Source organism: Acomys minous (assembly GCF_964271855.1).
Source record: "Acomys minous genome assembly, chromosome: 17".
Taxonomy (NCBI): domain Eukaryota; kingdom Metazoa; phylum Chordata; class Mammalia; order Rodentia; family Muridae; genus Acomys; species Acomys minous.
This window is the reverse complement of record NC_140500.1, coordinates 72,670,953-72,698,468: the sequence shown is the minus strand read 5'-3', so window position 1 is coordinate 72,698,468 and position 27,516 is coordinate 72,670,953. Positions and strand designations below refer to the sequence as shown.

Genomic DNA, 27,516 nt, shown 5'->3' with positions numbered 1-27,516 from the left:
AGACCAGAGTTCAAATCCCACCACCCAAATAAAAAGCTGAGTATCCTGCACACACCTGGAACCTCAGATGGGATGGAGACAGGGATCACTGAGGCTTGCTGGCTTCTAGCCTAGATTTAAAAAAAAAAAAAGGCTAGCTTCAGGCTCAGAAAGACCCTGCCCTAAAAAGAATATGATGGATGATGCCAACACCTTCCTATGGTTTTATGTGTCCACGTACACATATGGCCACATAATACACATACACACAAGCATTAACCACAACACATGTACACAGGCATCTCTACAAATTCTTAACTCAATATTCCCCCAGAGGCAAGTATAGAAACTATAGTCACAGCATTCTAGAATCATTTTTGTTACAGTGTATTCATTGGCTACATTAATGTAACAAAAGACCAGATAACTCACTTTTGGTTCCAGGGTCCCAAGGTTTCAGTTGATGGTGAGGTGGCCTCATTGCCTTTTGGCCTGTAACAAGGCAGAGAACTTGTGATGGAGAAAACAGCTTAACAGTTCAAATCATGGTTGGGAGAAAGGCTCAGCACTCACGGGTCCCCTTCTAGGCACACCCCCAATGGGCCACTATAAAGTTGCCATCACTCCCCTGTAGCTCAGGGATGTTCTATATCCAAGAACTGCCCTGGACCAGAAGTGCATGCCTCTAGTCTCCATACTCAGGAGGCCGAGGTGGGAGGATCAAGAGTTCCAGGCCAGTTAAGTGTGTCTAATGCCAATAATACCAGTTACTTTTCTCATTGCTATAACAAGTGCCTGGCAAATGTGGCTCAAGGGACTCAGTTTAAAGATACAATCCACCATGCCAGGGAAGGCTTGGTGGCAGGAGCATGAGGCAGCTGGTCACATTGGATGCTGCTGCAGGCAGGGAGTGTAGAGTGATGGATGCTGCTGCAGCCAGGGAGCGCAGAATGATGGATGCTGCTGCAGCCAGGCAGCACAGAGAGATGGATGCTGCTGCAGCCAGGGAACGCAGAGTGATGGATGCTGCTGCAGCCAGGGAGCACAGAGAGATGGATGCTGCTGTAGCCAGGGAGCACAGAGTGATGGATGCTGCTGCAGCCAGGGAGTGCAGAGGGATGGATGCTGCTACAGCCAGGGAGCACAGAGTGATGGATGCTGCTACAGCCAGGGAGCACAGAGTGATGGATGCTGCTACAGCCAGGGAGCACAGAGTGATGGATGCTGCTGCAGCCAGAGAGCGCAGAATGATGGATGCTGCTGCAGCCAGGGAACACAGAGTGATGGATGCTGCTGCAGCCAGGGAGTGCAGAGAGATGGATGCTGCTGCAGCCAGGGAGCACCGAGTGATGGATGCTGCTGCAGCCAGGGAGTGCAGAGAGATGGATGCTGCTGCTCAGGTTCCATCCTTCCTTTTGCTTCCTTTTGTCTGGCAGTTGACAGGTCTCCCTACCTCTTTTCACCTAATCTACATAGAGCATCCCTCACAGGTCCGCCCAGCACCTTCCTCACAGGGACCAACAGACATTTAAGAGTCAATAGTGATTTTTATTCAGCTAAGAAAGTTTATTTAGATCAGAAAATAGGTATATGCCTAGCTATTATTCCCAGAATGGGAGGAAAAACCCTAAAAGGCACTTTTTTAAAAAAGAAATTCAGTACTAATATATGACAGGCTAACTCATATGTTCTTGATTTTATATTCAAAGGGACTTCTGATGTATTCTTCTGTTTTCAACTTTGGACATCAAATACGTGAGATATGGACAGACCATCTTATTTTCTGTATTTCAGGGAGTTGGCACGGGAGAAGGTGATGAGGGAGGTGAAAGCCTTGGCTAAGCTGGAACACCCTGGCATTGTGCGGTATTTCAATGCCTGGCTGGAAACGCCACCAGAGAAGTGGCAAGAAGAGATGGATGAGATCTGGCTGAAAGATGAAAGGTAGCTTGGTTAGACAGAGTTACGAGTGTCTGCTCCGCGGCCAGCACTTTGCTGTGGGCGTGGTATCATCTTAGGGACCTGAAAAAAAAAAAAGCTGCTGTAGCATTCCATCCTAAATCATCATGGTTATTCTGTCACCACTTGTTAAGTACCTGAGACCTGAGCCAGGCATGGTGGCACACACCTTTAATCTCAGCATCCCCCCACCCCCTGGGAGGCAGAAGCAGGTGGATCCCTGTGAGTTCAAGGCCAGCCTAGTCTACAAAGTGAGTCCAGGACAGCCAGGGATACACACAGAGAAACCCTGTCCGAAACCACTCTCCCCCAAAAAAGTGCTTGAGATTTGGTTTAGGCTTTCACAACATGCTTTTTGTTTCCTGTAATTATTGTAGTTGTTGTTTTTGTTTTTCGAGACAGGGTTTCTCTTGTAGCCTTGGCTGTCCTGGATCTGCTTTGTCGACCAGGCTGGCCTCGAACTCACAGAGATCTGTGCTTTTTCTTAATAAGAGCAATGCTCAAGGAATCCACATGGTTTTTCTCAATATGAAGTGCTTCTGTGTATATCTATCCATTCTTTTTTCTTTTGTATGGAGTTTTTCTCTTGGCAGTTAACAATTTATAACTCCATTTGAAATAGTTTTAGGCTATTTCAAGTTTGTTTGTTTTTTTGTTTTGTTTTGTTTTGTTTTGTTTTGTTTTTGAGTCAGGGTTTCTCTATGTAGCCCTGGCTGTCCTGGAACTCGCGATGTAGACTAGGCTGGCCTTGAACTCAGACATCCACTGTCCTCTGCCTCTGCGTCTGCTGGGACTAAAGGCGTGAGCCACCACTGCCTGGCTAGCTATTTCAGCTTTTAAAAGTACACATACTTTAGGTAGCCTGCGTCTCTCACCCTGTGTTATCGATGCATGATGTGCAGTGGGAAGGAAGCCCCTTCAAAAACCACAATAAGAGTAATGAAGCAACATGTGTCTGCAGAGCATTCAGGCCCTGGAGGTGTCTTGTTAAGTAACACTATTTATAGACCCTGGACTAGGGGACGTGGCCGCTTGTATCAAGGCCTGTGAGCTCCTTAAATCTGCATAGAGGCTTCAGATGTGACCAGCCCTGTGGTTGGTGTTGCTTTACTATTTTACATTTTATACAAAAGGCTACACACAGATATCTATTTCAAGTATATAGTTAAACCTCCCAGGGCTGGAGAGATGGCTCAGCAGCAGTTAAAAGCACTTGCTGCTGTTCAGTTCCCAGCACCCACATCGGGAGGCTCACAGCTGCCTGTCATTCCAGTTCCAGGGAATCCAGTGTTCTCTTCTGGCCCTATCAGCACTGCCCACATGAGGGGCACAAACAGATAGCAAGGTGTACACATATATACACAAATTTTAAACAGATAAAATTAAGCTTTCAAGTAAAAATTCTAGAAAGTTAGTCAGGGTTGTTCTTGCCTCACGTGGTGTGTTTTCTTTCCCCTATATGTTTTTGCTAAGTGTATTTGTTATAATTGAGACATTTTAAACCAAGGTCCAAGTCTTATAAAATTGATGTATATTCATTCAATTCTTTATATTCCTGCCATTTTTAGCACAGACTGGCCACTCAGCTCCCCTAGCCCCATGGACGCACCCTCTGTCAAGATCCGCAGGGTGGATCCTTTCTCTACAAAGGAGCATATTGAGGTCATAGCTCCTTCCCCTCAAAGAAGCCGGTCTTTCTCAGTGGGCATTTCCTGTGGCCAGAGCAGCTCATCTGAGAGCCAGTTCTCTCCGCTGGAGTTCTCAGGGACGGACTGTGGAGACAACAGCGAGTCAGTGGATGCAGCTCACAACCTCCAGGACAGCTGCCTGACGGAGTGCGACGTGGAAGATGGTACCGTGGACGGCCATGACGAGGGGCACTCCTTTGAACTTTGTCCTTCTGAAGCTTCTCCCTACGTAAGGTCGAGGGAGGGAACCTCCTCCTCCATAGTGTTTGAAGACTCTGGCTGTGATAATGCATCCAGTAAGGAGGACCCCAGAGGGAACCGGCTGTATAGTGGCAACCATTATGTTAGTAAGCTGACGGACTTCAAGTGCGCCAGCAGCAGATCTTCTTCAGAAGTCACCTTGTCTACCTCCCCCACCAGGCCCACCACTCTGAGTCTAGACTTCACCAAGAACACCGTGGACCAGCTGCAGCCCAGCTCGCCCAAGGTGTACCTGTACATTCAGATGCAGCTGTGCAGGAAGGAGAACCTTAAAGACTGGATGAACCGACGCTGCAGCATGGAGGACAGGGAGCACAGCGTGTGCCTGCACATCTTCCTGCAGATCGCAGAGGCCGTGGAGTTTCTGCACAGCAAGGGACTCATGCACAGGGACCTCAAGGTCTGTAGCCAGAGACTGTCACATCAGGGTTTGGGTGTAGCGTGGGGCGCAGAGCAAAGCGAAGTAATGTAAAGGCCTCAGAGAGCAGGGGTCCAGGAAGGAAGTCTCAGCCTTGAAAGCTTCAGGCAGATCACGATTGTCTTCTAGAACCTGTTGGCTTTTGTTTTACTGTAAAAAGTGTTTCCAGTAGTCCTGATGGGGAAAAGAATCTCTATCTAAAGTCTACCATGAGCAGTTATACCATATCATTCCTCTGCTTTATATTTACATTGCCAGGCAGTGGCGACACATGCTTTTAATCCCAGTATTCAGGAGGTAGAGGCAGGCCTGCCTATCTCTAGGTTGGAGGCCAGCCTGGGCTCTGTCTTGAAAAACCGTGTGTGTGTGTGTGTGTGTGTGTGTGTGTGTGTGTGTGTGTGCGCGCGCACACGCGCGCACGCAAGCACACGCCACACGCACACATATTTTTTATTATAGTTATTTAGAGCACACACACATACACACATGTGTGTGTGCTTGGTATATGTGTGGAGGTCAAAGGACAACTTATATCAGAGTCAGTTCTCTCACCATGTGGATCCCAGAGATTGAGCTCAGGTTGTCAGGGTTGGTACCAACTATCTTTATCCACTAAGCCGTTTCACTGGCCCCAACTTCTTAAGGCTTTGAGTAACCTTGGCACAGGCACGCTAGGGTCTCTGCAGCACATGGCGAAAGGGACCTGAGTAGAAGGGGAGGTGAGTCATCTCACTAGCCAGCTCGGATTTGGGGCAGAAGATATCCATGTTTTCGCCCCATTACTGACTGTGGGCTTTGAGGAAGACACCAACTGGAGAAAGGTAGCAAATGCTTAACCAGGTGGCTATAGCTATGAAACTTAAACCCTAGCTCAGAGTATACATTATTGAACAGTGAAGCAATGCAGTGTGCAAAATTGCATAAAATTCCAACTCTGAGCACTAGTGCACTACTTAGGAAGATGAGACAGGAAGCTTGCTGTGAGTTCAACGCCAGCCTGGACCACAAAGTGAGAGCTTGTCTCAGTAATAAATACATTCTGGGTATGGTGGTGCATGGCTCTAATCCCAGCACTTAAGAGGCTGAGGTAGGCGAATCTCTGTGAGTTCGAGGCCAGCCTGGTCTACAAAGCTAGTCTAGGAATAAGTTTATTCCTTTGAAAAGGCAGTCATTTCAAAAATATCTATCTAGTATGTGGACAAAAATATCACCATGAATTTTTTCCTCACTGGAAAGCCTGTATTTTACATACACACACGCACGCACCATTCTGACCCAAGTTTTCAATGTTTAAACCTTCTAATGCTGCCTCTCCAGCTCTTCTGTTTTCCTTTGGGCCTTTCTCGGTGTTTCCTCAGAGAACCTGTTTCTCTTTTGTCAGCCTCATCACATGTAATTCCTGTGTCCTCTCCCACGGTGGGCCAAACTATGCCCACCTTGTTTTCTCATCCCAGCCTCACAGCAATGCCTATCATGTTTTGGACCCTTGGTTTAATTTATTTTGGATTTTCTTCAGCTTGCAACCAAAAGCATTGTGGTGACTAGCCTTCAGGAGCTCTGTCAGGGACTCAGGTAAAGCATCAGCTAGGACCAGACAATTTGGTGAGCATGCTCTCTTCTCCCTATTTCTTCGTCTCACTTTTAGACAGGCTCTCCTGTCACAGACCAAGATGACAGCCAATGGTCCTTGCACATGTTTGTCTTTTAAGCTTTCTTGGGGGGGCGGGGGTTGGTAGAGGGTGGTGTGCTAAGTGTTCTCCCACCCCCAAGTTGGCCAGAAATCCTGAGGCTTAGTCTCAGTAAATCAAGGACCCTAGCCCAACCCACCACTGGAATCCTTGGCAGGGAAGGCATTAGGCAAGCATGGTATTGATGGATACCATGGAAGAAGAGAGTTCACAAGGTAAGGATGCAGCACAGGAGATAGATGCTAGAGAGACGAACATTGCCTTTTGAGGGCTTGGTCAGTAACTGCTGTTGGAGATGGGAGCGGGATGCTGGGAATGTACAGCACTTGTCTAGCATGCATGAAGCTGTGTTTGGTCCTCAGCACCATGTAAACAGGAACTGTGAGGAGAAAGATCAGAGTTCCAAGGTCATCTTCACTACATAGTGAGGTTGAGATCAACCTGGAGCACTTGAGACTCAAGAGAACCTGACAGAAAGAGTTCCCACACAAGTACCCCTTTGCAGGAGCTCTTACAGAGCAGGCATGAGGCTTCGGATCTGTAGACTGGCCAGGGGAAGACGGAGAGAGAAAAAGGAAGAAAGGCAGAGCCTCTGATATGAGGCTGTTGGTGAGAAAGTTCTTGTTATTACCACAGATTTTGGTTACAATCACCTCATTGCTTCAAAGTAAAAATTGGATAATGGTATCTTAGGAATCAAAGGAAGTGTTATTTTCTGGCAGTGCTGGAAGTATGATGAGGTGTGATTTTTATGAGCTAAGTGGCTCCTCTTTTGGTGCTTAAAAACATACTCGCTGTGTCACTGTAGGCTCAGGGGGAAGTGATAGATTTCATGTAGGGGACCTAGAGGAGACATTTGTTAGCTGCATCTAATATGTAAATTCAAGTGGGAATTTAGAGCTCAGGACAGAGGCCGCGGGGTGGAAGCAGGGTAGAACAGCACTCCTGAGTTCTAAAGCTTCTCAATAGGCTGCTTCCTGCTCAGACACAGACCAGACGACGGGTGTGCAGCATTGGTTAGGTGACCAGACGGTCTTCTCCCATAGAATAAGGCCTGCGGGATACAGCAGCAAAGGCAGAGCCAGGTTCAGTTCAGTTCAGCTCCTGGCTGTACTACTTGCTGGCTGGGGAGCCTCAGGCAACTTGCTTAACTACTGGGCCTTTGGCTTCCATATCTAGAAAGTGGGGGGCAAACAGTGATTTTCAAAGGGCTGTGTTACATGGGTTAATATTAAGTAATATACTACTTAGACCAGCACAATTCCCCCCCTCTCTGTCTGTCTGTCTGTCTGTCTGTCTGTCTCTCTCTCTCTCTCTCTCTCTCTCTCTCTCCCCCCCCCCCCCACTGTCTTGTTTTACATTGTTTCTCCATGTAGCCTTGAGTGTCCTGAAACTCTCTGCAGACCAGGCTGGCATCAAACTTCCAGAAACACACTGCCTCTGCCACCCCAGTGCTGGGATTAAAAGCATGCGCCCCCACTGCCCAGCTTTTCTTCCTCTCTTTAGAATATACTTTGATCATATTCTTTCCCCTCCCCCGGCTCCTCCCCGTGCCTCCTCCACCTACCCACCCACCCTGCTTCATGTTCTTTCTCTCAATAGCAAAACAAAAACGTAAAAAGCGTGGAATCTAACTTGTGTCGGCCAGCTACTCCTCTTCATGGGACAGTGGGTCATTTTTAAGAGTCATATACTTTAGAATAGCTACTTCCTATTTCTTTTCTAAAACCATATGCAATTCTTTTAGCTTTCTTCTCTTCTCTGTATATTACTCACTGTGCTTTTTAAAAATTATTTTTCCCCAGCCTTCCAACATATTCTTCACAATGGATGATGTGGTCAAAGTTGGAGACTTTGGACTAGTGACTGCAATGGACCAGGATGAAGAAGAGCAGACTGTTCTGACACCAATGCCAGCCTATGCCACACACACGGGACAAGTAGGGACCAAGCTCTACATGAGCCCAGAGCAGGTGAGTTGTAGTTAGCTGTGCGGTGAAGGTAGTGCCTAGTAAGTCTTCTCCTGTGTTCTTCGTCCAGTACCCAGTAATGCACAGCCTAGGAATTATTAAAACAGCTCTGCCCTGGGGACCACCACTGCACCCTACGATCAGAGTACAAAAATAGAAGCATGAAATACCCTTTCACCTCTAAACCAGAACCTGAAAACAAAAGAGACTTAGAGACCCAGGCATGGTGGCTCATGACAGTAAACCAAGCAGGAGAGCTGGAGCAGGAGGATTGCCATGAGTTAGACGCAGCCTAGATTAAAGAGTGAGACCTGTCTAACAAACCCAAAGAGAGAGAGATCAGGTGTGGGGAGGAGACAGACAGATGCACATCAGCAGCATGTGCCTCAAACAATAGAATAAATGTTTTACTACATGAGCCTTGCTTAAGCGTGGTAGTGGTCTGTGCTCAGTGGAAAGAGGAAAGCCATAGGACAGCTAGTAAGCCTAAGACAATCAACATCATCACCAGCTTGATTTTAATAGTTTTAAATCAAAATAGTACGTTTCTCTAGCAAATTACCTAGGAGGAAGAGAAAAATAAATGTAAAAGGATATAGCGGAGCTGGACAGATAGCTCAGAGGTTAAGAGCACTGCTTGCTCACCTTGAGTTCAATTCCCAACAACCACATGGTGGCTCACATCCACCTATAATGAGACCTGGTGCTGTCTTCTGGCCTGCTGGCTCACATGCAGACAGAGCACTGTATATGTAATAAATAAATCTTTAAAAAAAAAAAAGCTGTGGTATGATTGAATAAAATAAGAGAAAAAAACAAAAACAGAAACAAAAGGAGATAGCAAATGTTTTATGAGTCACACACAGAGAGAAATCAGTTGGCCTAAGTAATTGGATAGTCTTTATCAAGTGATGTAGCTAAGATTAGTGAAGGAAAAATAAAGACAATGGAATATCGAAATGTTCTAAGTATACATCTGTGTCCCAAGGAAGAGAGACCAGAGAACCTCAACTATCAACCACCATTATGTCTGATCTCAGTGAGAGAGCTTGAAATTTTAAACTATTGTGTATTTTCCTTAACTTCCCTAATTTTATACATGAGCATATTATCAGAATTGATATAAAAGAGGTTAATTACTTTGGGTTGGTTGGTTGGTTGGTTAGTTGGTTGGGGTTTTTGGTTACACAGGGTTTCTCTGTAGCCCTGGCTGTCCTGGAACTTACTCTGAGTCCAGGCTGACCTCAAACTTACAGAGATCACCTGCCTCTGCCTCCTTAGTGCTGGTATTTAAAGTGTGTGTCACCATCACCCAGCCTAATTTTTTGTTTGTTTGTTTGTTTGCTTGTTTGTTTGACACAAGGTTCCTCTGTATAACCTTGGCTGTCCTTGTTTCACTTTGTAGACCAGGCTGGCCTCAAACTCAGAGATCAGCCTGCTTATGCCTCCTGAGTGCTGGGATTACAGGCATATGCCGTCATGCCCAGCCTACTTGCATTTTTAAAAGTCAATCATGAACTAACAAGATGGTTCCATAGGTAAAGGCACATGCCACCAACTGATTTCTATCCTTGACACCCACCTGGTTGAAGAAAGGACAGACTACCACTAGTTGTCCTCTGACCTGCACAGAAACACTGTGGCATTTGTGTACATGCATACACAAAAGTAAATAAACTTCAAAAACTAAGAAATAATTAAAAATTTGCTACTGTTTACAGGGTCAGAAATAATGTTTACATTTTAAGTATTGTGCAAGCAAAGTAGGAATTCCTGACTCTGGGTGCTTGGTAGTGAGGCGCTCACTAGAAAAGGTATAGCCCTGGCAGCTGGAGCACCCACCCACAGCCACAGCCACACCCACAGCCATAGCCACGCCCACAGCCACGCCCACAGCCAGCTAGATGTACATGTACTCATTTTGTAGCATTTTCAACTCTCTAAAATTTTTTTCTCCCCTTCTAAAACCTAAGCTATCAAAGTTAGTATCTCGCCATGTTACATGAAGGCTTGTGGGACTACTTGGGAGGAGAAACAGGAAAAGATGGGGCACCGGGGGAGACAGGGCGGGGGCGGGGGGGACAACAAATGAAGCACGGTATTCTGATCATTTAAAAAAACAAAAATTTTTTAAAAATATTTTATTAATTTATTCATATTACATCTCAATTGTTAGCCCATCCCTTGTATCCTGCCATTCCTCCCTTCCTCCCGCTTACCCCCTACTCCCCCATGCTATGACTGTGACTGAGGGGGACCTCCTCCCCCTGTATATGCTCATAGGGTATCAAGTCTCTTCATGGTAGCCTGCTATCCTTCCTCTGGGTGCCACCAGGCCTCCCCATCCAGGGGACATGGTCAAATATGGGGCACCAGAGTTTATGTGAAAGTCAGACCCCACTCTCCACTCAACTGTGGAGAATGTCCTTTCCATCGGCTAGATCTGGGTAGAGGTTCAAAGTTTACTGCACGTATTGTCCTTGGCTGGTGTCATAGTTTGAGCAGGACCCCTGGGCCCAGATCTGCCTGCCATAATGTTCTTCTTGTAGGTTTTTAAGACCCTCTGGATCTTTCTATTTCCCCATTCTCCCATGCTTCTCTCACCTAACGTCCCAATAGGATGTCCTCCCTCTGACCCACTTTCCTGGTAAGTGAAGACTTTCATGGGACATGCTCCTTGGCCTAGTGTCCAGATATAAGTGTGTATACACCATTTGACTCTTTCTGCTTCTGGGTTAACTCACTCAGTATGATTATTTCTAGTTCAATCCATTTGTCCACAAATTTCAGGATTTCCTTGTTTTTAATAGCTGAGTAGTATTCCATAGTGTAAATGTACCACAGTTTCTTTATCCATTCTTCTACTGAGGGACACTTAGGCTGTTTCCATGTTCCGGTTATTATGAATGAGGCAGCTATGAACATGGTTGAGCATATGTCCCTATTGTGTGGTAGAACATTTTCTGGGTATATTCCAAGGAGTGGAATAGCTGGGTCTTGAGGAAGCCCTATTCCCATTTTTCTGAGAAAGCGCCAAATAGATTTCCAAAGTGGTTGTACCAGTTTGCATTCCCACCAGCAATGAAGGAGTGTTCCCCTTTCTGCACATCCCCGCCAGCATGTGGTATCACTTGAATTTTTGATTTTAGCCATTCTGATGGGTGTAAGATGGAATCTCAGAGTTGTTTTGATTTGCATTTCCCTGATGACTAATGACGCTGAGCATTTCTTTAAGTGTTTCTAAGCCATTTGATATTCCTCTGTTGAGAATTCTCTGTTTAGTTCTGAGCCCCATTTCTTAATTGGGTTATTTGGTTTGGTGGTATTTAATTCCTTGAGTTCTTTATATTATTTTGGATATTAGACTTCTTTCAGATGTAGGATTGATGAAGATCTTTTCCCAGTCTGTGGGCTTTTGACAGCTGTTGTTCTTTTGACAGTGTCTTCTGTCTTACAGAAGCTTCTCAGCCTCATGAGGTCTTATTTATTAATTGTTGATCTTAAGGCCTGGCCTGTTGGTATTCTGTTCAGGAAGTTGTCTCCTGTATCAATGTGTTCCAGGCTCTTCCCTACTTTTTCTTCTAACCGATTTAGTGTCTAATTGCATTTTTTCACATGTAGACATCCAGTTAGACCAGCACCATTTGTTGAAGATGTTATCCTTTTTCCATTGAAAAATTAGTTGCAAGAGCAGTAGTGGCAGCCAGGCGGTGGTGGCGCACACCTTTAATCCCGGCACTCCGGAGGCAGAGGCAGGCAGATTGCTGTGAGTTCGAAGCCAGCCTGGTCTACAAAGTTAGTCCAGGACAGCCAAGGCTACACAGAGAAACCCTTATCTTGAAAACAAACAAACAAACAAAAGAGCAGTAGTGGCACACTACTTAATTCCAGTACTTGGGAGGCAGAGGCAGGTGGATCTCTGTGAGGCCAGCCTGGTCTACACAGTGAGTCCAAGACAGCCAGGGCTACATAGAGAAACTTTGTCTCAAAAAAAAAAAAAAAAAAAAACTTAAACAAGTTAATTTCAAATATTATTTTCCTTGCAAACTACTTATAACTACGTTCTGCAGTGGTTTTAAATACAACTAGGATTCCCGGTCTCCCATCTCAAACCAAGAGTTTGTGTTCTCACTTTTGTTTTTTGAGACAGTTTCTCTGTGTAGCCTTAGCTGTGCTGGAACTCACTCTGTAGACCAGGTTGGCCTTGAATTCACACACCTGCCTCTACCTCACTTACACTAGGATTAGAGGGGTGTATGCTAGCTCTTACTTTTGCTGCTTTTAAAAAATTCAGCTTTGCTGGGGCTGGAGAGATGATTCAGAGGTTAAGAGCACTGACTGTTCTTCCAGAGGTCCTGAGTTCCATTCCGAGCAACAATATGGTGGCTCACAACCATCTGTAATGGGATCTGATGACCTCTTCTGGTGTGCAGGTGTACATGCAGGCTGAACACTGTGTTCATAACAATAAGAATAAATAAATCTTTTTCTAAAAATTCAGCTTTGCAAGCCTAAATGCAGTGCCAGTCTAGTGGATGCCCAGCTTGCTGCTCTTGTGGTATACCCAATAAACTGTTGTTCTTCAAACACTCAAGAGGAGGCATCTTCAAACAATAGCTCAATCTCCACAAATTCATATAATTAAAACAAATATATGGGGCTGAGTTATGGCTCAGTGGTTAAGAGCAATGGCTACTCTTTCAAAAAAAAAAAAAAACCCTGGTACAATCCCTAGCATCCACATGTCAGCTCACAGCTATAACTCCAATTACAGGGTACCTGACACATACAGACATACATGCAGGCAAAACACCAGTGCACAGAATATAAGAAAATTTACGTTTCAAAATATTTTTAATTCAATAATATGTTAATGTTTTTTCTCTTTATATATTAATTTTTCTCTGCAGAGGGAATGTGAAAATAAAGGAATAAATAATAAGGAAAAGGATATTTGCCGAAAATATGTATAAGATATTGTCTTGTCCAACTGTGTACATGTTAGGCTTCTGCAATTAAACATAAAATTGGTGCTGTGACTCAGTTACTTTATATCTTATCTTACTGCCTTAATTATTAACTATAAAATTGGTGGCTTACATCTTATTTTCTTATATCAAACATAAAAGTACACACATGCACACATACCATATCTATATATGTTGGAAACCAAAATTGGGATTCTGTTCCGTAACATTGTTGATTAGTATTCCGGTGTGACCATTCATGAATTCTTGGACATCTGTAGACAGGACTCTTCTCTGTGAAGCGTTCACTTAGCTCAGTACCTCAGCGTTGGTCTCAAAACATTGACAGTAATGTCAGTTTGGCTGATAGGCCTGTCACTTGGATAATTGCATCCCTGTCAGATCTCCATCCACTCATGGACAGAATTCGATGGGATTAAGTATCAACTGTCCAGCTTCCTCTACTGAATGAGTGTGTTTACATCACCCTCACAGTGTATGAGGGTATCTTTATTCCCTGGACCCCTGTGGGTAGTGTCCTCGAACATGTTTTCTTTGAACCCTTCCCAAACCACAGAGATGGGTAAGGGGTAGCAGGCAACGGACAGTGCAGATAGATTGCTATCATCACTTTAGAAGGAAGGAGGGTGGCCCCGACTGATACAGTCACTGGAACTTTGCACCTGCTCTTTAGGGGGCAGAAGCAAGCCATCTGCATAAAAGGAGCCAGGGAGGCAGATACCTATAGTGATGGCTCAACCTGACTGCTGCTGTACCACCCAGCATCTGTCTCCGCTCTCCCTCCCCCTAGTCCAGCAGTTCTGAGGTGAGCCGGTTCCAAAGCTGTTTACCTGTAGTCGAGTAACTGGCCTAAGGAAACGTTCATAAATTAAAGGGCTCTCCCGAGGCTTCAGGAATTCGCTTTGCATTTGAATGGGACTTTCCTTAATAGCTCAGACCAGTTGTGATTCATTGCTTCTTGGTATCAGGTATTTATTGAGGGCCTTCTCTATACTTAGCCCAGTGCTGAATGATGGGAAAGGAACACAAAAGCTGCAGGTCTCTTCCCTGCCAGGACTGGGAAAGAGCAAGAAATATGCACATGAGAAATAGAGCTATGCATGCAAAGCAGTCTGCAATTAAGTGCGTAATGAAGGCTCACGGTTTGATTACTGGCTTGGAGTAATGACCGTCTTCGGGGCCATGGTGATTAGAAATGAGATTGGCTTCAGATAGTGTCGCTTTGAAAAGCTTCACCTCAGGGGGGCCAAGCAGCCCTCGCAGGCTCCAGAGGACGTGGCTCCAGGTTTCTGCCGGTTTCGCTGATGCATATCTCCAGCCTTACCTGGGCTTTCCTCTGTGATGCTGAGTGGGGTAATTACGCTGCCCACAGTGGAGGAGGGCCAGAGGGACTCAGAAATTAACTCTTTGCTACCATTTTCACACGTACAACTATACCCAGAGGTAACCAAGCTGTAGGAACTGAACGGCTCTGTGTTAATTCTGTAATGACGTGCTCCGGGGCCATCTTTTTATATATCTCTATGCTATTTCAGATACATGGAAACAACTACTCCCATAAAGTGGACATCTTCTCTCTGGGCTTGATTCTGTTTGAACTGCTTTACCCGTTCAGCACTCAGATGGAACGAGTTAGGGTGAGTGTGTCTTAACCTCCAAAGGATGGAAGGAGAAGATAACTTAAAATTCATACGTTTTTAAAGATGATTACATTTATTCTTTTCTAGATTTTTAACTATATGTATGTGTGTGCAAACAGCTGTGTGATGTCAGAGACTTCAGCTGCCCGCGGAGCTGGAGTTACATGCAGTGGCAAGCTGCTCCAGCCGAACTTTTCAGTGCCATTAAGTTAATTCTTGATTCCATTAGACAGTTAAACTAGGAACAAAAGCGAGCATGTGAGCAACAGGGCCGTTCTTAGATGTTCCGTTGGCATAAATTCATCATAATGTTAACAGTATTTTACATATGGCACCTTTGCAACCAATGAGAAGCCAGAGGGGGCTGCAAGGGTGAGTGGGAGAAAGAAACAGTGAGGGTTGGCTAGAGGAACCCAGTAAGGAGGACAGGCGGCCAGCCGCTAACAGACTTAAATGCTGGCAAGTGAGTCATGGCTAGGTTTTTCCTTCTCAGAACAAATCATGACCATGTGTTTTCAGGCAGACAGTGCCAGCTGGGCGTGGTGATGCGCACCTTTAATCCAGCACTTGGCAGGCAGAGACAGCAGATCTATGTTCGTTTGAACTGTGTCTAAACAAAACGGAAAAAGAGATCCAACCAAGTAAAGAATCAAGAATCAAATTTCTGGAGCTATCATTTCATCAAGGACAGTTAAGAAAGTGGCAAGCTTGGGGCTGGAGAGAAGGCTGTGTAGTGGAGAGGCCTGACTGTTCTTTCAGAAGGCAGTAGTTCAGTTCCCAGCACCTACACATGGCAGTTCACAGTTGCCTGTACTCGGGGTTCGGACACCTTCTTCTGGCCTGCCTGGTACACATGCACACACATAACGTACATAGACATATGTACACTAATAAAAATAAAGAGGAAAGTGAAAGGACAGGCTGGGGTATTATTAGTGGAAAATAACTGCCAAGCATGCCTTGCTCCAGGTTCAAAGAGAGACCCTGACTCAAGGGAATAAGGCAGAGAGTGACAGAGCAGGACACCTGACATCCTCCTCTGCTCTCTGTAGGTGCTCACAGGCATGCATGTGCATGCCCCACCTACACACACACACACACACACACACACACACACACACACACACACGATGGAACACAGCCATGTTCTTTATGCATTCACCATGGCCACTTTGGGGCTTCTGTGAAAGCATATTTATCAGATATAGTTCACACACTAAAATATAGTTTGGCTGTACACATGGCAATAAAGTTAAAAGATTAAATATCTTTCTTTTTAAAATCTTTCTTTTTAGACCTTAACTGATGTAAGAAATCTCAAGTTTCCACCACTGTTTACTCAGAAATATCCCCAAGAGGTATGTATAGTTCTCAGCTTCTTTCTCTAAAGTCGTTGTATTCGGTACTTAATTTTCTTAAGACACCCTTAACCACAAAGGGTCCTTAGCAGTCAACTAGTCCACTTCCCCTCACTTGGTCTAGAGCAGTAGTTCTCAACCTGGGGGTCATGACCCCTTTGGAGTTAACCAACCCTTTCACAGGGGTCAACTAAGACCTTTGGAAACACAGACGTTACATTATGATTCATAACAGTGGTAAAATTAAAGTTATGAAGTAACAACAAAATAATTTCATGGTTGAGGGTCACCATAATGTGACAAACTGTACATTGAAGGGTCCCACATTAGGAAGGTTGAGAGCCGGGTTGTTAGGACTGCCATCAGCCCAGTGGCCTGCAGAGGTCGGGCTGCACTGCATCTTCCCTGAGGCAGACTTCATGAAGCATCCTCACAGGAGCAGTCACGTTGCATTAACTCTTTAAGGTGGAGACTTGATCAGCAGTCTCTAGAAATGGCTTATCATTAAAAAAAAGGCCTCAGTTGGTCTTGATCCCAGTGTGGGTTAGGCCACACAGGAAGTGCTTTAGAAGATCAGAGCAAGATTAAGCTGGTCCTCGTGTTAAAAATAGACTTGTTAAAAATAGTTGTCATTTCTTTTTGTAATGTTTTTCCTATACTCTGTGGGGGTCCACAAGCTTATCACTTATATATCTATATATTGATAAATCTTAGCTTTAAAAATGTTTCATTGAGATTATTTAGATTCATATGTATTCATAAGATAAGTTTATTTTTAAAATCAAGTGACATCTGTGCCTCAGGGATATGATTCTAAAATCTTTCATTTCATTATAAAAACACCTTTTATACCCAAATAGCCTCTGTAAATTTGCAGCAAGTCTGACAGGCTAAATCCAGCCTTCCACATATTTATAAACAGTATTTACTCTCTCTCTCTCTCTCTCTCTCTCTCTCTCTCTCTCTCTCTCTCTCTGTGTGTGTGTGTGTATGTGTGTGTATGTGTGTGTGCGTGTGCGTGTACATGCACACCATGATACACACATGGAAATTAGAGGACAACTTTACCATATGAGACCTCAGAAGGCAGCTTAGGTCATAAAGCTTGGCGTCAAGGGCCATGGAACCGGCTCAGTGGGTAAGAGTACTTACTGAGGACCTGAGTTTGAGTCCCCAACACCCCACAAAAAGTTGGACATGCCTGCACACATATTTTTCAGTCTAGCATTGAGCAGGCAGAGACAGGAGGACTACTGGGACGTGCTGGCTGCCAGCCTCGCTCTGGGTTCAGAGAGAGGCCCTGTCTCAAGGGAATAAGGCAGAGAGTGACAGAGCAGGGCACCTGACATCCTCCTCTGCTCTCAATAGGTGCTCACAGGCACACATGTACACGCCCCACCTACACACACACACACACACACACACACGATGTAACACAGCCATGTTCTTTACACATTCACCATGGCCACTTTGGGACTTCTGTGAAAGCTGATTAATCAGATATGGTTCACACACTAAAATAGTTTGGCTAGATCTGAGGGTGTAGCTAAATAGAGACTATTTATACCTACCACCTGCAGAGCCCTGTGTTCCAGCTCCTGTACTGCATAGAGTGTGTGTGTGTGTGTGTGTCTGTACATGTACCCAGTGCATGAATGTACCCAAGAGGAAGTGTATGTGTGCATATATATTTTTCATGACTTAAAGGACTGCTTAATAATCTAACTTTTTTTTTTTTTTTTTTTTTTTTTTTTGGACATAGGGTTTCTCTCTGTAAGAGCCCTGGCTGTCCTGAACTTGCTTTGTAGACCAGGCTGGCCTCGAATAATTTAAATCTAGAACATTTAACACAAAACTATTTTCATGTTTCAGCATATGATGGTTCAAGACATGCTCTCTCCATCCCCCATGGAGCGGCCTGAAGCCACAAACATCATTGAAAATGCTGTATTTGAGAACTTGGAGTTTCCAGGGAAAACGGTTCTGAGACAGCGGTCCCGCTCCATGAGTTCATCCGGAACGAAGCATTCCAGACAGCCCAGCAGCTCGCACAGCCCACTGCCTGGCAACTGACTTTAGCCGTGCCAACAGCCCTCGTAGGTGGCACAGAGCAGGCACCTTGAGGAATGTGGCTCTCCACAGCGGTGGACTCACTTTGATCAATTTGATTTGGGACCAGTTTTTCTAAGTCAGACTGGATTATGGACCTAACCCAGTTTGCGCTTAGCTGAACTTCAAGGAAAGGGCTATGTAAGTGACATGTGGACTTGTTCCTTGGTGGTGTCCCAAAAGTAGCTGGTCAGGCTTTAGAAACCTTCACTTTTCATCAGGAGGTAGATGTGACCCCTGAAGTGATCTGAACTGGAAATACCTTTAAAGCACAACAGAGTAGAAGACCCTCCACATGGTAACTACTGTTCTAGAAACATGCTTTCTAGAGATACAGAGTGATCTGGGAAGTGACTGTTACAAAGCTGACTCCATTTTTGTCCCTGGTGGGCACGTGACCCATGTGCACTGTTTTGAAGGCACAAGCTGGGTCTCGGTTTATGTTGGTAGTGTCATAGTCTGCAGCCCTGAGTAGCTTCTTGCTTTAGGTGGTTCTAGGGAATATTATGAGCTTTTGTACTTTTTACCTCCAGTAATGGAAAAATGAAGCTTTTTAGGTATTGGTCAAAAGTTCTGATTTGAGGGTTTAAAAAAAAGTGTAGTAAGAAATGGATCATCTATTTCAACTAACTTCTTCAATTATGAAATTTTTATCCTAATAGAATCCTATCTCATATATAATACTACCAGTGGGTACATCCCCCAAAATGATTATAGATAAGTTTAATCATCTCAACTTGCTAACATATTTTCATTTTTCCTGTAAATATGTTTATTTTTATTTATAAAAAATTCTGAAATCAATCCATTTGGGTTGGTGGTGTACAGAATGCACATAAGTGTGTTAACTATTATGACTTCTTTCAAGTCTAAATGATTTAATAAAACTTTTTTAAATTATACTTACAGTTGACTCTTATTTTAGAAAGTTCTTAAGTGATTTTCTGACTTACAAAATGGGCTTATTCATAGGGCTTTGAATGATTATACCCCCCCAATTCTTAAAAAAAAAAAAGGTATTTTATTTATATTTATGTGTATATATCTGCCCCATGTGCACAAGCACCAGAGGAGGCTAGAAGATGATGTCAGATCCCCTGGAGCCGGTTGTAAGGCATGTGATATGGGTGCTGGGAATCAAACTCAGTCCTCTGAAAGGGCAGCAAGTGCTCTGAACTGTGGAGCCCTCTCTGCAGCTCCACGAAAACTTATTCTTAAGCTGTGCAAGACTAGTGTCTTCTCCGTTACTTCCCAGGTTCACAGGATTCATAACCAAAGATGGATTCTGTGATCCACCCCATGCCATGGCCTGGGAATATAGAGGATGACGCCCCACAGTGAGAGCTCACAGAAAAAAGGAAGGTGGTGTTGCTAATCAGGCCCATAGGTGTGGGCCATGTGGGCCTAATTCCCAACTGTGCCTCTCCTCCTTTTCCTTTTCCTTTTCCTTTTCCTTTTCCTTTTCCTTTTCCTTTTCTTATTGCGGAAATAAAACACTTAAGACAAAAGCAACTCCGAGGAGTAAGGAGAGACTGGATAATTGTCCCTAGGTACAGTGCACCGTAGTGGAAAAGTCAGGCCGTCAGGAGTGGGGGGTAGCTGGTCACATTACATCTACCTCAGAAAGCAGACCAGGATATGTGGATGCTAGTGCCCAGCTTGCTATCTCTTACTGTATACTATCAGGATCCCCTCCCGAGGGAATACTCCTGCCCCAAATTAGGATGACTCTTCCCACACCACTAAGCCCAGTCAAGAGAACCCTCCACAGGCATGCCCATTGTCCCATCTCCCAGGCGGTTCTAGATTCTGTCCAGTTGGCAGCATCATCTCGGTGCCCGTGAAACAGTGTGGCACTCTGAGCTGATAAACGCACACCAGCTAGTCACAGCCATATGATGGGTCTACACCAAAGAGCTCATTGAAGGCTCAGTCTCTGACGTTCAGAGGCAGAACTTTGGAGGTTTGGAAGAGTGATTGGCTCCTGAGGACATGGATCTGATCAATTGACTAATTCATAATTAGATGGACTGGGTCCTGCAGAGAGGACTCAGTGGTTAAGAGTGCTTAGCCTACATTTGGTTTCCAAAACCACATAGCAGCTCAAAGACTTCTGTAACTGCAATTCCAAGGGATACAATATCCTCTTCTAACCTTCTTGGGCCCGTGCACACATGGGGTACACATACCTCGGGAAGTGAGACCTGATTGGAGCAAGGGGGCTTACAGTATGCACTTGAAGGGTGCATTGTGTCTCTGGTGTCTTCGTCACTGGGATCCCAGCTACCATGATGTGAGAAGTTCTCCTTGACCATACTCTGAGGCAAAATAAATCTTGCCTCTCTTAAGTTAATGTTTCTTAGATACTTTGTCACAATGAAGAAAGGCTAATATGCTTCCATCTTACAAATAGTTCCATCTCCCACACACTAAGGAGCAACTTGTAACATGAGAAAACGCCTCCAAGGTGTCTGATTGTATAGAGTCAAACCTAATGGCTCAAGGTTCTGCTTGGCTTCTAGCCAGCCCTGTTCTGTCTCCTGGGCAGCTTGGTCTGTGCTGCTTCCTACTCCATTTTTATGCTAGTCAAGGAACTAGTTGGTTCTTCCTGGTCTACTCCTGTCATATCCTTGGCTGAGAGCTAGCTATCAAAGGCACAATTCTACTTAAGGCCAAACTTCAGTACAGAAAGGTGACACAATTTACCCAAGATCACAAAGCAAACAAGAGCAGCTCTGGATCAAAGCCCAGACATCTGGCTCCCAGGCAGTGAGCTGTCCACTCTCTTGTCCTGAACTGTCTATGGATTTATAAATTCTCACACGTCGTAATCAGGCCTTCTGTTGTGTTTTAATTCCGGTACACCTTTGCTGAGTACCTGAGTGAAGTGGTTGAGGAAAGAGACCAGCAACACATACATAGCAAGTGCACTGCAGAGCTGGAGCCCTCTAACGAAGCTAAAGCTAGTCAGGCTGCAGATGAGTATCTGTCTGTGATAGGTCAGCTGCCTATTAGCCACTGAGGGCTCCAAAGGGCAGGCCTTCCTTCCCACCCTGCATACTTACTGTGTGACGCCATGGCTGCATACGTGATGGAGGTGGGAGAACCTAACACTAGAGCAGGCGCAGCTGTCAGGAGCCGAAGGGTGGATGGGTGACCAGATGAACCCACCTGCTCCCAAAGAACCAAGGCAACAGGTGCATGGTTGCCTGTGAAGGTGGCTACAGGGAACGCTGGAGTGCAACCGGAGACAACAAGAAAGCTTATAGACTGCAGAGCAAGGAAACCAGAGCACCTGGCGCCTGCCACCCATGCTGGACAGGGAAAAGAGATTCTCTCCTTTACATTGTGTAGGGGTGGAAGAGAATCTCAGCAGCATCAGCAGATACTGGGAATCCTGGCTAAGAGGAAGCTTCATAACCCTTATGGGCTTACAACCTTAATAAAGAAGGAATCCTGAAACCTGCAGGAATTCACCTCATCTTACAGCTAAGAGCCATTTCAGAACTTAGTACCTGAATTTGAATTTATCTAATTTGAATTGAATTGAATTGGGCAGGTGTCAGTCTAGCTCTTTCTTATCTTTGAGACTCTACCCCCACCTCACCCCTACCCCCACCTCACCCCTACCCCCACCTCACCCCTACCCTCACCTCACCCCTACCCTCACCTCACCCCTACCCCCACCTCACCCCTATCCCCACCTCACCCCTACCTCCACCTCACCCCTACCCCCACCTCACCCCTATCCCCACCTCACCCCTACCCCCACCTCACCCCTACCCCCACCTCACCCCTACCCTCACCTCACCCCTACCCCCACCTCACCCCTACCCCCACCTCACCCCTATCCCCACCTCACCCCTACCCCCACCTCACCCCTACCCCCACCTCACCCCTACCCTCACCTCACCCCTACCCCACTCCTAGACATTCTTCACTGGTTGAACTGAAGGCTGGTTCAGGAGCCAGAGTCCCCTGCCTGGGATGGCTAGCACAGGCCTACTGAGAAGTAGTATCCATAGGGAACAGGTATTGCATCAGGGAAGGTTATGCAGGGTGCCATCCTCAAGATTTGGGTCAGGGAGCCCTTCCAGACCAGGGCTCTGTTGAAATATGTAGGCTCACACTGGCCCCTTGGTTTCCCACCACTGTCTCCCAGCACAGCATCTGTCACTAATGATTTTATATACAAAGAGCTGAGATTTCCTAGTCTGGAGATAGGGCCCCAAGAGGTGGGGTTGCTGTTGTTTTTGCTGGTTGCTGTTGTTGCGGTTTGTCAAGCAGTTGTGCACAAAGAGACGAGTAGAAGAAATTGGATATACTGAAGGCCAACTCTCACCTAGGAACTGGACACCCCTAACCAACAGGAAGTAGTCTAAGGATATTGACACCCCCTTTCCCCTCTAGCCTTCTATCTCTCCGACCTAGTGTTGAGAGGTTGGAAGGGGTAGGGGTAGTATAGGGAGGTAGGAAAAAGAACCCAATAGATAGCTACAGGCTGGCCTCCAGTGTGTGTGTGTGTGTGTGTGTGTGTGTGTGTGTGTGTGTGTGTGTGTGTGTATGTGTGTACACATGCTTACTTGCACTTATCATGGTATGTATATGGAGGTGAGAGTATGTATTTCAAGAGTCAGTTCTTTCCTTCCACCATATAGGCCCCAGATTGAACCCAGTTAGTCAGAGCTGGTGTTAGGTGCCTCTGCCTTTTGAGCCATCTCACTGACCCCCTTTTTAGTTTTATTAGCGTATGTTGATGGACTTCATTATTACATCATCATGTGTATATATAATGTATCTTGATGAAATCCACACCCTATTACCTTTTCTTGTCCCCCCCCCATGTTCCTGTTGACCCCCCTTTTCTTCCTAAGCAATATTTGTCTATTTTTCTTTCTTTTGAGAACCAGTTTGCTTAGTTACAGAACTTACAGAAAGACAGCTAAGTTATTTATAAGACAGTTTTTTATGAGCTACCCCAGAGGAGAAAATGCCTTTTTCCTCCAATAAACATTAACTGCCTATAGATCTACAGCAAAGAGCGTGGCTTCCTAAGCTCCCCAACGCCCTTCTGTGACAGAATGTTGGCCTGCCCAGTCTTGGGCAGGTCTTCTGTAGGTATTCAAAGCTGCTTTGAGAGCTCAAGAGTGCCAGGGCCATGGCATGCCCGGAAGACACTTTTCCACAGTCCTCCACCCGATCCTCCACCCTTACATTCTTCCCACCCTCTCTTCCTCAGTGTCTCCTAAGCCTCGGAGAGGGGTGAGGTACTTATGTCTCATGTATGCATGAGCGCTCTATGGTCATTTATCATCACTGACTCATCATGAACATCTGTAGTTCACTTGCCCATGGGAGGGGGAGGGGTGCCAGCAGCACTAATTTATAAATATATGACTCATCATGAACATCTGTAGTTCACTTGCCCACTGGGAGGGAGAGGGGGGCCAGCAGCACTAATTTATAAATATAAACATAATCATTTGGAATTAAATGCTTTGACTCACATGATCATTTACAAACAACAGCAAAAGCCTCCCCCATGACTTACTAGGACCTCCCCAGACATTGGCTTTTGACAGAGCTTCCAGTACCAGATCTGAACTCCTTCCTGTGGATCAAGCCTCAAATCTAATCAGTGTTTGGTTACCCCGATAGCAGACTTACCATGCTTGTGCCTGTAGGTGCTTGCCTGGCCAGCTGATAGTGCTATGCATGGAGTTCAAAGCCATGCAAGACCAAGTGGAACGCTGTGGAAAGTGTCTTCCGAGCATCACTAGTGATAACAACTTGCCTCTAGCCTTCTGAGTAGCATCTCCCAACACTATGAGGGGTTGCCTTCAGTTCATAGAAACTGGCTGGTTATTAGATTTCCTGGCCAAAGGATCCAAGTAACTGTGTTCAACTAACATTAATTTCACTTAATAATGAGTCCAAAGTGCATGAATACATGGTGCTGGCAACTGGGAGAGGTTGCCAAAGGGTTGGCTCACATGCCAGTTAGAACAGAAAGAAGATTTCATCATGGTATTTAGAGTAACATTTTTTTTTAATTGGATACATGTGGATTTTTAAATTTAATGTTTTAGACGACAGTTGACTATAGGCAATAAAACTAAAGAAAACACAAGCTTGGAGAAAGGGGAGATTATTGAATATCCCAATCGTATTTTCCATCCTACAAATACCATTTTGGCCTAAACCATCACCCCTTCTTGACTGTACTGGTCTCTTCTACTTCTCTCCACTATTTTGGGGGGACAGGGTTCTATTTTAATTTTTGTTCTGTTGTTTTGTTTTTCGAGACAGAGTTTCCGTGTAGAACAGCCCTGGCTGTCCTGGACTCACTATGTAGAACCAGCCTGGCCTCGAACTCACAGAGATCCACCTGCTTCTGCCTCCTGAGTGCTGGGATTAAAGGCATGCACCACCACGTCCAGCTTGGGGACAGAGTTCTTTACTGATGCTGGAGCCTGCCATTTAAACTAGACTAGATGGCTAGTGAGCCCCCAGGATCTGCCAAGTTTGCCCCTAGTGAGGAAGTGACAGGTGCATACTGCCATGCTAGGCTTTACACAGTGCTAGCAGTTTCAACTGAGGTCCTCACGCCTGGGCAGGAAACCCTTTGCCAGCTTATCTGTCACCCCACTTCACCTCTAGAACTTCTTACTTTTCCCCACCAGAAATGCTACCTGTCTTAGTTACTGTTCTGTTGCTCCGAAGAGGCCCCATGACCAAGGCAACTTACAAAAGAAAGCATTTAGGGCTGGAGAGATGGCTCAGCAGTTAAGAGCACTGACTGCTCCTCCAGAGGTCCTGAGTTCAATTCCCAGCAACCACATGGTGGCTCACAACCTCTACAATGTGATCCCATGCATACTGTATACATAATAAATAAATCTTTAAAAAACAACAACAACAACAACAAAAACCCTCAAAGCCTTGTTGGACATGGTGGCACACCCCTTTAATCCCAGCACTTGGAAGCAGAGGCAGGAGGATCTCTGTGAGTTTAAGGACAGCCTGGTCTACAAAGCAAGTCTAGGACAGCCAGGGTTGTTACACAGAGAAACCCTGTCACGAAAAACCTAATAAATAAATAAATAAATAAATAAATAAATAAATAAAAAACCTCAAAGCCTACTCCTCAGTGGCACACTTCCTTTAACAAGGCCACACCCACTCCAGCAGAGCCACACCTTCTAATCCTTCCTAAACAATTCCACCAATTGAAGACCAAGCAATCAAACATAGGAGCCTATGGAGGCCACCGTATTATACGACCTATCAAACAATATCTGTTCTTCCCTCCCCTCAACACGTGGTAGCATCATTATCCTTTCTGTGAATTTGACTTTTTTTAGATTAATTTATTTATGGTGTTTTGACTGTATGTATTTCTATGCACCACATACGTGCAGTATCTTCAAGGCTAGACAAAGCTATTAGATGCCCTCTGGAGCTGGAGTCACAGATGACTGTGAGCTGCTATGTGGGTGCTAGTAACTGAACCTGGGTCCTCTAAAACAGTCTGTGTGTTAGTGTTCTTAGCCACTGAGCCATATCTCCAGCCCTGAGTTTAACTTCTTTAGGTCCCATAAGTGGAATATACATTTTGTGTGCGTGTGTGTGTGTGTGTGTGTGTGTGTGTGTGTATGTGTGTGTATGTGTGTATGTATGTGTGTATGTGTATGTGTGTATGTGGGGGGGGCACATTCTGGAATGTGACTCCACCTTGTTTTAGCTATTTCAACACAGACCTCCTAACCCACATCTTTTCACCCAGCCCACCACACCATTTTATACATACCTTGCAGTCTGACTGCTATTCCCTTCTCCTGGGATCTCAGAGTCCATTTCTGTTGCTTCTCCCACACAGCACTAGTCACTCAGCCTCCTATGAACTGAATACACACATGAATCCCAGGAGTTGGCTCCAGACCTTACAGTGTCCATCTGCATCTGGTGTCCACATTGTCCCAAGAAGTCCAGGAGCCCTCCTCAGGCAGGCACTCTCAGTAGAAGTCACCAGTGGAGAGTGTGGGATAGGGACAGTGTTCACCCAGAAGTCGCCATGCTGCAATGAGACTGAATCCACAGTGTGAACTTCTGCGCAGTTACTCAGTCCCTTGTCCCTTCTGTGAAATGGGCATGCAAATTCCTAAATCTTGGTGTGTGTGTGGGGGGGGGGGGGTGTGACCATGGAGAAAGCTAGCATCTGTGCTGTATTTTGTAACCATCGAGGAGTATTCATATTCAAGAGCTGTTGGCCTTACCTCTGAGCCCCAGCCCTGTTTCTGCAAACTGCTTACAAGGGTCCCTCCCATGGCCAAGGAATGAGAGGGATGGCAACCTGTCTGTACAACATGGGGTGAGGCCATCACTTGGGGAAGCGGGGCAAGTACACTCATGCCCAGCTCTTTTTCTTCTCCTTATAAAGCCATAAATGTGACTGGAGAGAGGGTAAGAGGACCAGCTGCTCTTCAAGAGGACCCAGGTTTGATTCTCAGCACCCACATAAGGACAAACAACTGTCTGTAACTCCAGGATTTGACACCCTCGTCTGGCCTCTGAGGGCATGAGACAAGCATGAGGTGCACAGACATGCAGGCAGAACATCCATTCGCACAATGAAAATAAAATTAAATGAGAATAAAGCCACAAATGTCATCACGATCACCCCTCACCGTGGCCTTCTCCAATTCTGATTATTTCCCAAACACCTTCCTTCCAAATACCAGTGACCTGTGAACTTGGGGTGAACAGCCAACACCTGAGCTCTCTGGGAAAACGTTCAACTCGTATCTGTCAGAAAATGCTTAAAACAATAAGAATGCAGCAGAACTGTTTTTGTGGCTCTTTCCAGTTTATTGCCTGAGTAGGCTTCTATAGTCCCAGTTAAAAGTATGACACACACACACACACACACACACACGATTGCATTTACACAAACTTGGAGATTGTTAAACCCACGGCTTGAGACAGAGGGGAGTTCTACTAGTTACAAGGAAAGGCTCTTAATGATAGTTGAGTGTGACACAACCCACGCATAGTGCTTCCTGCCTCTCATACCCCTGAGCTGGGAGCATCCCAGAAGATTCAAGGGCAGCCTGAGCTGCGTAGTTAAATCTGGCCAGTTGGATTATAGAATGAGACCCTGTCTCAAAGCTCTCACCAAGGGCCAGTGCGATGGCTCAGCAGGGAAGGGCACTTGCTGTCAAGCCTGACAACCTGAGCTCAAACTCCTCCTCACCCCCAGGACCCACGTGATGGCAGCAGAGAAGAGACTCCCACAAATTGTCTTCTGACCTCCACAAACACACCTCGGAACAGCCCCCCCCAACCCCCGCCGCTGCCCTCCACCAAAATAAATGGGGGTGAGAGAACCCATTCCCACCAAAAACAAATAAAATATGACAGGCTGGAGAGATGGTTCAGGGCATAAAGTGCTTGCTGTG

General features: G+C 45.5%; 1 protein-coding gene across 1 annotated transcript in view; it reads left to right on the top strand.

Moving 5' to 3' along the window:
• The window catches only part of EIF2AK3 (eukaryotic translation initiation factor 2 alpha kinase 3), a 65,861-nt gene extending 46,901 nt beyond the window's left edge, over positions 1 to 18,960 (top strand). Inside the window, exons 12-17 of the mRNA XM_084765626.1 lie at positions 1,774 to 1,923; positions 3,507 to 4,287; positions 7,799 to 7,966; positions 14,487 to 14,588; positions 15,887 to 15,949; positions 17,822 to 18,960. Coding sequence (XP_084621752.1) covers positions 1,774 to 1,923; positions 3,507 to 4,287; positions 7,799 to 7,966; positions 14,487 to 14,588; positions 15,887 to 15,949; positions 17,822 to 18,022 — 1,465 coding nt within the window. The 3' untranslated portion in view covers positions 18,023 to 18,960. The remainder of the gene's footprint in view (positions 1 to 1,773; positions 1,924 to 3,506; positions 4,288 to 7,798; positions 7,967 to 14,486; positions 14,589 to 15,886; positions 15,950 to 17,821) is intronic.
• Positions 18,961 to 27,516: the final 8,556 nt, after the last annotated feature.